Source organism: Limulus polyphemus, unplaced genomic scaffold (genome assembly GCF_000517525.1).
Source record: "Limulus polyphemus unplaced genomic scaffold, Limulus_polyphemus-2.1.2 Scaffold421, whole genome shotgun sequence".
NCBI lineage: Eukaryota > Metazoa > Arthropoda > Merostomata > Xiphosura > Limulidae > Limulus > Limulus polyphemus.
The window spans coordinates 223325-235189 of NW_013666031.1; the positions used below are offsets into that span (position 1 = coordinate 223325).

Below are 11865 nucleotides of genomic sequence, written 5' to 3' on the forward strand. Positions count from 1 at the left end.
TATATTAAATAAAATAGTCTCTATTCTTATCGATGATGCTTTTCCATCTTACAATAAGATTGTTAATGCCCTGATTACAGAAATCACTTGGCTTTGAAGCAAAATACATGTCGATGTCCTCTTTAACACCTTCCATATTTGCATACATTTTCCCATTAAGATGATATTGCAGCACACAAAAAAGATGTTAATCTGATGATACCATATCTGGAGAATATGGTGGGTGAGAGAGAACTTCCCAACTGAACTCCATAATCTTGTGTTGCATCAAATGTGCCACATGTGGACATGCATTGTCGTGGAGAAGAACAACACCTTTCTGATAGACAAGTGATGGGCATTTCTGATTAAGGGCTTATTTTAAATGTTCCAGTTACTGACTATAGATCTCTGCATTGACAGTTCACTGTGGATTGAGGAGTTCAAAAATGAATTACTCCTTTGATGTCCCATCAAATGCACAGTATCACTTTCTCCAGATGGAGTCCAGGTTTTTGGGTTGGAAGTGGTTTTTGTCTAGGACTGAGCCATTCTTTTTGGCATTTAATATTCGCATAGAGAATCCATTTTTCATCACCGGTGATAATTCTGTCCAAAAATGGTTCACGAGCATTACGCATCAGAAGAGACAAAGCAACATTCACACGTTGGAAACAATGATCATCGGAAAGTTCGTGAGGCATCCAAACACCTTCTTTACAGCGTTTTCCCATATTACTTAGATCTTTATGTATTGTTTTGTGAAAGACATGCAATTTCAGGGCCATTTCACAAGTGTGTTGCCTTGGGTTAGACTCAACAAGCATCTTCAGAGCATCAATATCAATTCCAACATGTCAGCCCCTGTCATCACAGTGTTTAAGGCTAAAGTCACCTGAACAAAATTTGATGAACCATTGTTGACATTTACAAACGTTCAAAACATTTCCATAAACTTCTTTGATATTCTTTGTGGCCACAGAGGCATTGTTTCCCTTCTTGCATTCAAACATCATTACATGACCCACAGATTGTGAGTTGAGCACCCTAACCACCTAGCCATCCAAGTGTACAGAACAATGACCTTTATCATTAGATTTTCATCAGAAATCAAAGCCAAATTTTTCCAAGAAAATTAAAAAAAAACAAGATGTCATAATATACTGAAAATCTGTATATTGTTGCACAAAGTAGTATTCTTTGTAAGGTTATGAACCAACTACATACAATAGTTTTAAACCACAAAACAGTATTTACTTAAAATTATTAAATATACTTGTAATAAGAAGAAAAAAAACCAATAACAGTATTAGAAGCTTTTAGTATGCAAATAAAAGTAAGTAATAGTGGTTAAAAATATTTTACATTTTGTTCAAGACAATAACAGGGTTTGAACTTAAGAGTAGGTGGCAAACTACAATTTTTTTACTGGCATTGTTTAGTTAGTAGTAAATATTTCTTACTAAGGAATCCAGTTAAATTTTCAAAAATACCCAAATTCTTTATGTTAAAAAAAAATTGGCCACTTATTTACAAGTTCAGTTTCCAATAAATTCAAAAGTGGAAAGACAAAAAGATGTGTTTAGACCTAGTCTCCACTATATCAAGACAAGCTTACATTGCAACCCATAAGAAAGGTAATGTTGACAGAAGGATGTTAACACCATCATATAATATGGTGCTCTTCTTCTTTTATAGTTATGCAAAAGCAGAGAAAGCTTAAACTTTTTGGTGGAACATTAGCAAACTGGCCAATTATAATAGACCTTTTCTATATCTCCAACATGGCTGCAGCTTCAGAGATGAAAACTACGATTTGCAAAACAGATTTTTTCTTTATTCGGTTTGTGGATGATCACCCAATTTCTTATTACAAATCAGCTCTTTCCAAATAGTTTGCATTTTATCATTTTTTATAAAGTTCATTTTGGGAATTTTTATTTTTAATACTGCATGTCTGAATATATCTCTGACACAAAAGATCTTTTTAATTATTTTTTTTTTTTATGTTGTTGTCTCTGTATATGATAAATTTCCATAAGTGTAAAACAAATTTCAGTAAATGACTAAACATTATCAATGTCGGCCATTTCTTGTTTACTTTATTCCTTCAACTCCTCCGCAAGTCAGAATAAGGTAAACTGTACACTGTTGATGCAAATGCTACTAAAGCATCATTGCATTTTTGTTGTTGTTGTTTACATCTTTACAGTGCGAGTTAATTTTTATGGCTCGTTCACAATACAAAAGTAATGATAATGTCATGATCATGGCACACATTTACACTTGTGTAAAATTAATGAAACTTTAAGTTGCATTTGTATGCTAGGAGAAGCACAAAACACATTAAACTAGAACATCATTACCCTATGACTAATTAAAATAGGCTAGTGTTATGTTTGTGTTTAAAATGTTTGTTCTTTCAAGCTTCTCGTGATAAGCCATTGCCAACCAATGAAAACTAACAAGTGAATTTTGATATAGTATTAAAGGTATGTTCTTCTAATCAAGTAATAGTCTCTTTCAATTTATAGATTAGTTGAATGCTTAGTACAATTTGAAATTTTATCTAGCAACTTTAATACTGGTATTAATAGACATACAAGTTGTACTAAACTATGAACACAGATATCTAATATTTACTTAGGAAGTTGAGGTAACTTACTGAGGAACACATGTTAAAGCAATAAAATATTATAATAGAAATATCAACCATTGGTGCATTTGTAGGAGGAAGACAGATATAAGACAGTTGCAAGCTGAAATGTGATGAATCTAAAAAGAAACAAATTAAGGCATTTTATTGGTTTGATTAGTATTTTAGTAAAAATACACTGCATTTTGTGATATGAATCTCTTTCTTTGCTGCCGTATATCTGGGAAGTTTGCTATCTGGGTAAATGATTGTCCTACTCACTTTTAACCCAGTTGGCTAATTCTTGCTTTTTAAAAAAAAATAATAATAATAATAATTCTAGCCTTGAGTATTACTAAAACTAGATGTGTTAAGGAATACTTAAGGTACACACAGATATGTATTGAAGAATCTACCAAATTCTTTTTTCTGTCATGTTGAAAAATACCTTGTTACACATGAAGAACAAAGATAAACTAAATGCATCAAAATTTACAGTAAACATTACAAATATGTGCAGACCTGTACATACACACACACACACACACACACATATATAAACTTAAACTTATTTCTAAGAACTTAATGCATTTATTTACCTTTTCAAAAACATGTTAAATACTAAACTGAAATGTAATTAAATTTTTCTTTAACCCTTTGCTTGAAAAAGTTCAAGTAATAGATTAGATATCATCCTTCATAGCATATATGTGGTCAACCTTTAAGATCATAACTCTAAGTCAGTAATAGTACAGTCTCAGTTAATAGTATGTCATTAACTTTTTTTTTTGGTGGCATTTATAATAATGTAATGATATTCAACAAAATACCCAGGAAGTTCATGGTACACTTATCCAATTATACCATATTATTATCAACAAATATCAATAACCTTGGCATCAAAACACAGTTACTTAATAAATCAAATTTTAATACAAGGTTTCATTTCTAAGTTTCAAAATTGTCCATTTTCAATTTCCTCACAACCACTATATGAGTTTAATATAAATTACATATTTACAGTATAAATATTAATAAGGCATAGTTTAATTTTTTAACATCCAATCTTCTTGATTTATGGAGATACAAATCAGAAAGTCAAACCCACTTGCCATGCCCTCCCATTACATTCTTTCAGAAAATGTCAACAATTCTCCCCAACACTTGCTCTTGGGTAATTTGTAAGCAATAGAAAAAGAAAATTTTAATCTAATGATTTCTGTATAAGGCTAACTCATTCTGACTATAGTGTTTGAATTATTCAGCCTATAGATTCATTTTTGCTATCATTGAGTTCACACCAACAAGATAGTGAATTATTTTATCTAACTTATAGCTTAGTTAGAAAGTCAAATAAACTATAATAGTTATAGGACATTGTGATCTAGCTTAAATATTTGAACTAAAATTTATGTTATGTACTACTACTACCATTACAAAACATTAGAGTGAAGTTTCATTGAGGCAGAGAGCAAAAAAATAAGAGGCCAGACAAAAGTACAAAATTTCTTGTAAAAGTAACTAAAATGTAAAAATTTGAAAGTAATTAGGTTATATAAAAAACCAAATTAAAAAAAAGGTTAAAAAATTTCAGTGAGGTCTGCACACGAGCTATGCTTGTGAAATATGCAATTCATTTTCATAACTTGAGCTATGCACTCATAGGGGGATTTAGCTTTTTTATGCATGTTCAACATGATTCAAATAATAAAACAAAATTAAATGAAAGCATTTGTAAAAACAACAGAAGACTGGAGATCTTAGGATACGTAAGTGTAGTCCTTTACAATCTACAGACAATCTAAAAGAAAAAATGAGAATTTATTTCTTTTTCTTTTGTGGTGATTACAAGATCAGTCATTTCTACTGAGCCCTTATAGCATTAGGGTAGAGAAGATAACAGACAAAATATAAAGTTATACTGAAAAAAACTTTAGTATTCATTCAGAATTTTCTAAAGGTTATGCAAGAGAAATTTGAAACTATAAGATTAAAAAAGTATTTTTTATTCTTAACATGAAAAGCACCTTTCACTCAAACTAGTCAGAGTGAGTAAAACTAATTAAATTAAATTCAGAGACAAATCTTTCACAGGAATACTTTATTCAAAAATCTGATTTTTTTTTGTGTAGAACATATTTTTAATGTTCACTTAAAGTTTACCAAATTTCATGAACATGTACTTAGTAATTTTGGAATGACATCAAATATTAATTTTCCAATACAGGCTCAATCCAATGAACCAACCCTATGTAAATAGTTAAAAATGTTCACTTGGAAGACTAGCCAGGCTACAGTGCCTATCTTTATATTAATAAGGTAATTTGATCAATAGCAGAGGTATTAACAGTATCTATGGGTTTCCTGTAAACTCCTGTGGTATATGAATTTTGTGTCATGATAAGAATCACATCTGAAATTTAGTTTGTCTTCCTTTTCAACTGTGAATTGTATTGATGGATGATGTTCAGTCAGGTGGTTCATGAAGTTTGGAATATTGTCTGTAGTGTGTGGCCATGTTACTTAAATATAATACTAGCAATGAGGACTAATAGCTAGTTAATTAAAATTAGGCTACTAACCATGACTATGACTAATATCCAATCACCACAACCTCCCCTAAGTATGAAATCTTCATATTTTAAGTGTAATAATACTATACAAAAACACAAAACAACTACGCAAAGACACTGTAAAGGACACAATGTTTTCAAGTGTAAGCCAAGCTGTTACTTATTTGAACAAACCTGTATTTTTTTTAATCTTGAAAAAACCTAATTTCACACTTAAATATATTTTTATCCATTTTCTAACTTACTTAAATGCAAAATGTAAAAGTATAATTGTTTTACAATGTGAACATAAATAACTCTAGAATAAAAAGGATTAAAATAAATAAAACCTCCCATTTTGTCCATGACTTACAGGATTTATCTTTTAACCAACTGGTACAAAAAAAATGAGGGTAGCTATGTGTCATACAAGGTCAACAGTGTATATATAATGGCATACAAATTACTCAAAAAAATTTAACATTTGTAAAACAAAGGTTCAGTTGTTGTTTAATTCATAACATAGCAATAAAGAAGTGATGACTAAATAATTTTAAATGTGTACTATAGTTTGTCAGAAGATATTTTATACAAATAACAAAACATTTCATCATTGTTCCTGTATTCTAGTTATGGAAAACATTTCTACCAGTGTTTTCTAAATGTATGAAAAGTAGTTAATTTACTCATGGAAAATACAATCAGGTAAAAAACAAAAGACCTGGTCTCCTGCTCCTATTTCTTCCTCTTTTTTATTCACATGGACACCTCTAGCAATTTCAGGACTTTGTTGTTCTACTGCCACCAACACATTACAAGTTTTGAAGTCAAATCCTAAATATTTCAGATGGGAAAAAAATATATGAAAAACTAACAACCAATTTTTTCAATTTATGTCAATTAATTTCAACTAATAGTGAATTATGACAGGAAGGGTGTTTTGTCTTTACTGTTTCAAGTCATTTGCTATATCAATTGTAATAATAAACCTTGTTTTTATTTAAAATGTACAAATTGATTAAATCTTTCAAAATAGTCTCCTACATAGTTTATTGTTAAACTTCAAATTTTACCTTAAAATAATATATAGTTTATATACAGCTCTTTCATTATGTTACAAATATCTCAAACTTTTTCAGCTGTTCTTCCAGCTGAAATAAAATTGCATAGTAAATTAATGAATTATAATGAAAAATAAACATTTTTTTAATACAAAGAGAACAATAATGACAAATATTTTAAACACACTCTATAAAATGTAATAACAATACTACTATCAATTTTAAACTTAAAAGTACTTAATGTTTTTTTTTATTCACGAAACAAAATAAAGGTTGGTCATCAGTAAAAAGCAAACACTTTCTATCAGTGACTGAACATTTTTACATATGCTCAGTCATACTGACCTGCATATAGAAAAATAGGACTAAACAATGACCACTTATTTTCCCTTAGTAATTTACTCTTAATTTCTAACATTTAAATAATGAGCTTCAATAAAAATAATAAAACTAAATTTCCATAGCAGATTATGCATAGATCACAATCAATAAAGAGCAAGTGGCAAATTTACCCTATTATCAAAGTTTTACTACATGTGTTTGTAACACTGTATATTTCATATATAAAATGTCTTACAAGGATGTATATTTCTAAATGCAGTGCCATTCACTTATTGAAAGCCTCATTAAAGAACCATTTTAAAGAAACAACAAAATTATTTACACCTTGAAAAGTAAAGTGCAAGAGTTGATGCAAAAGGTGCAATGGTATAAACATGTAAGCAGCTAAATTTTGTTATTTGTACATTTATTAGTTCTCTTATATGTTCAACAATAAGCCTGTAGTGCTTTGCATGGTAAACAGTAATCAGCTCACTTGGTCTTTAATGGATACTATTTGCTTTGTATCACCCATCATCTTGGAATAGCATCACTTCATTACAACTAGAATAGAAGACAGTTGGAAAAGGCAACAGCATCAATTCAAAATAAAGATCAAAAGTTTGTTGCAGCACCTGCAATCACTAGCAGTACTAAAGCCAGCAAAAAACCAGAAGTAAATACCAGTGAGAAAGAATAATCAAATAAAGACAGTGACTCAAGATTAATGCTAGAAAGAGAGAGAGAGAGATGGAATCCACAATTCAGTGACTGTTAGTAGATTAAATGATTAATTTCTGTTAAGACTGTTTAGAAATAACAAAAAAATTCAATACAAAAAAAACAAAAAACTTAGCATTTTAGCAAAAAAATAAAAATCCTCCAATCAAAGATTAAGCCTATGGATGTTAATTTTGTTTAAAAGAAAAATTCTCAGTATAGACTAACAGTATTAAATAATTATTTAACATTACAGTACTAGCAATATTTTTGTTTAAACTAAAATATTGAAACTTGAAAACAGAAACTTACAATTTTCTAAAAAATTAACAAGTGTACAGAAGGTTTTATAGCATATGCATTTCATGTTTATTGCAGTATTAACATATAACAAACGTGTACAATCAACAAAAACTATTACATTCTTGAGTGCAAAAAAATTTAATATATCAAAAACATATTGATACAGCCATATACTTTACACTTCATGCAAATTTTAATTGACCAATACTGAGAAAATATTTTTGCAGAGCATATTTCCCACTTCTGTTTCAATTTTAAATTGCATCACTCCCTCAGTATGACTCCCCTATCATACTGTTAGCTCATGTGTCAAAACACTTGTTTATATGTTAATGATTATTATTAGTGAAGATGAATTTTAAAAGATTAGTAACAAAATCATAACAGAAAAATATTCTAATATACTAACCCTCAAAAAAGGCATACCTCCCTTATAGGAATTCAGTAGTAGCTAGCAGACACAGAGATGACACATTTTTAATGGTCTGCAGTAATTCAACTGAGAAAACAAAAATACTAAATCACCCTATAGTATATACCATAGTATACGAATATATCTTTATTCAATTATACAACTTTTCACAATATTTTCCAGATTTCAGTTTACTGTACTAATCCTGCCTACAGAACACTCGCAAATAGTCAAAGATTTGGTCAACAACATGTATATCATCACACATGGTTTACTTGCCAGATAATCTTTCAAGCAAGTGTTAATGGATAGCTGGTATGTTGATCATGCATTGTGACTGAAATATTAGAAACCTCAGCATTCAAGTTTTTGTTACTAAGACTTATCTTAAGACATGGGTGACTTGGCATCATGAAAAAAAAAAGGTTCCAGGTAGCAATGTTTTCCACAGCAATAACAGGATACACTTAACTTAGAAAATAGCAAAAAATAAAAACAACTTGACAGAAGATCAACTGATTCAGAAGAAATAAATTCAGAATAAATGTTTATATTATAGAAAGAAGAAACTTATGTTACATTCCTATATTACATATATACCAGTTTCTTAGGATAGTAGCCTCTTTCTTTTTTTTGATCAAGTTTTATTTAATTGAACAATTTTAACGAACCCAGTAGAATTTCCTATTATATTGGTCTTATGTTTTAAATGTCAGGTTCATCTCTAACTGGAAATAAAACAATTAGAGAAGTAACTTTCTATTTAAACATTTTTTTTTGTTCTGGAGATTTAAGCTGTTCATAATAGTCTGGCTGGCTGGCTGTTGGAATAACTTTGTAATCTTATTTGCATCAAATAAGATAAAGTACATGCATTAAAGCACCATTCAATATCATAATGATGCAGGAGGTTTTACTTCCTGTTTACAACTCAGAAGAAAAAGCTGGTTCAATGAAGGTATAGTGTGAACAATGTGATGAATGAAAATATATTATCATTTCATTACTACTGTTAACACTTTCACTATCGTCCCGGCTGAATCAGCCAAGTTTGTAACCCAAACTGACCTTTATAGTTTCAATAGTATAACTTCTAATAGATTTTGTGCATCTTTTAGTAAGCATTAAGTCTTTTGTACACAAAACATCAGAATCTTTAGTGAAGCACTTTCGTTAAACATTTCTCCATGAATACATGGAGTCAAAGTGTTGACTGCTCCGAGTGCAAAGTGATTTTCATATTTCATTTGCATAATCTCTAAAACCTTCTAAATAAATTTCAAATGTTCTTTTCAGTAAAACTTTATATTCTGTTATTTTCTCTACTCGCTTTATTCGAGGTTGGTCAAATTGGTTATTTGCAAGTTTTTATTTTTTATTTATTTTACATAATCAGCCTTATCTAACCTAAAAAGTTTCTAATATTTACATTTTAGCTCCTTTTATAATGATAAATTAAAATATACAAGAAAAACAAGAAATATAATACTTACCTGGGTCATCATCTTTTTTCTTTTTGATGTCAGCTGTCAATGAAACTTAAACCTACTTCTTTACACTACTAGTATACTACATTAAATAATGTTTCTTTTAACAATGTAAATAAAAAATTGGGAATTAAAAACCTGCAAATAGATCATAAAGTATGCAAACAAAGCTGGAGATACTGTAGACATTATTTACTCAAACTACAAACCCCTATTTTGGCTCCATGCTGTTACCTAAAGTTATTTTTATATATATAATTTTATTGGATCCCAACCTGATGCCATAGAGTGATGCATTCCAAACTACTGGAATCACGACAAGAAAATAAGCAACTGAAGCAGACAAACCTTCTCCACCTGAAGAAGCCTGAAAGTCAACACCCCAGGCTCAGAATGATGGGATCATGTATGCCTTACTCAACCAAAGGAATAGAACTCATCTGGTCTGGAATTATGAACATTCATCCTCACTCCTCGACCAAGTGGGCAAGGAGCCTTCCACTTGCTCCCGGTATTATGGGGAGGACATGAAACAACTGTGCTCAACCAAGGACCCAGGATGGGACCACTCCGCATTCGGAATTAGGAGGAGATGGTGGACCCCCCTTCCATGAACAATGTACTGAACTAATATTGATCAAAAAGAAGGGCCATGTACACCCCAACTGGATAGCCATGCATCAAATCTGAACCAGTATTATGAGTAGACTTCCACATAGGTTGGTGCCACTCCTTCCGTCATTTGGGAAAAAACATCCAGGGACCAAGGTAAGAGGGCCCCCAACTTCTCTTTCTTCTCTGAGAGTGGAAAAATTCACTCTAACACTCTGAAGGAAAAGCCTCTGTCCACCATCCCAGTGACTAGAAACTGGGTGTGGTAGGGACTCTCTAGGTCCACTAGTAGAAGTTGGGGGGGGGGGGGTAATGTGAATTGAGGAGCCCTGAGGAACAGTGCAGTAGGTAAACAAAAAAGTTTCCCAAAATTTTAAAAGTAAACCAACCCCCAATTTATTCAATCCAATGATCAGCAGGGATGGGCAGGATCCCCTTTAGCTTTACTCATGATAGTCCACGAGTGGTGGTCCAGCATAGTATGATAATACCACCTGGTGAGCTCCTAGGTGGTCATGGAACACATCACATCTACAGATCCTGTTGCAACCGGTAGCAAGTATAGTGAAATAGTAGCTTCTAGTGCACAATTGGATCAATAAAAACACACCTGCCTGGGCAATACTTGCTACAGAGTGGGATCCAGTGAAAAAAAAAAGGTCAGGGACTCTGGAAAGTAAAGAAACAAGAGGAGTAAGAAAATATTCACCCCTTCTTATAATCTAGCAGATGTGGTCAAAATGACCACAGAAGTAAGCAAAAACCCTCAGAAGAAGACACTGCCAGATTGTGTAAATAATGGGAGAGAAAAGTAATGGGAGAAGTCCACATATCAGCCCACATGATGTCCTCCAGCAGACAATTCAATTGGGCAGCTAAAGACATAGAAATGTGACAAATCGGATGGGGCACGACTCACAGAAATTTCCTCGCTTGTAAAGTTGTCCAGAATAAGCGGTATGGATCAACTTGTGAATCCACCTCATCAAGTTAATAGGGGATAAATCGCGAGAAACTGAAGGATCCCATTGAATAAAAAGTTGATTTTTAGCACCTCAAAAAGGAGTTAGTGCGAGCCACATAACACCTCAGGGCCCTAGCGGGACATAAACAATAGAGTCAAGCAGTTGTAGAGGTAAAAAAAATAGCTGACAAATGAATCTTAGGAAGGAAGGACCTTTCTGAGTATAGCAGGACATAAGCAGAGTTATAAAAAGTCCTGTACACATGCAGTACAAACAACTACAACCTACAATGTCCACAGACCAGCAGTAACAAGGTGAAAGATGATACATAGTACATGAGACTAAAGACTCAAACGGATGTTGAGACAAAGCATGTAATACCATCTTAATATCCCAATTTGGTAATTGAAAAGGCCTTTTGGGACAATGGAAACAAAAACAATTTGAAAAGTGCTTCACTATAACTGCTACTAAAAAATTTGGTTTAACTCTCCTCGACAATCGAGGACAAGAAAAAAAAAAGATTGCGTAAGTACTTGATTTTTTATTTTTCATATTTATTATTATTATAAAAGTAACTAAAATTAAAAGTATGGATCTTTTTAAGTTATTTAAGACTAGATTAGGTAAAAATAAGTAATAATAATGATAATATAATTAAAATTGGTCACAAGACACACATGCAAGCAGCTCATGGGTAATGTAATTCGATAGTAACGTGAGCTGTATGTTCCCCGAGTGATTTACAACTTATAATGGCGTGGATTGTAGTTAGAAATGGTTCAAAGGGCAATAAAACAATAAAATTTAATTATAAA

At 31.5% G+C, this 11865-nt stretch overlaps 1 protein-coding gene across 2 annotated transcripts in view; it reads right to left on the reverse strand.

Moving 5' to 3' along the window:
• Positions 1-11865, reverse strand: part of LOC106458149 (S-adenosylmethionine synthase-like) — a 47565-nt gene that overhangs the window by 26270 nt on the left and 9430 nt on the right. For both annotated transcript variants that reach the window (XM_013917610.2, XM_022384297.1), the window contains exon 4: positions 5888-6000. In XM_013917610.2, the coding sequence (XP_013773064.2) occupies positions 5888-6000 (113 nt within the window). The remainder of the gene's footprint in view (positions 1-5887; positions 6001-11865) is intronic.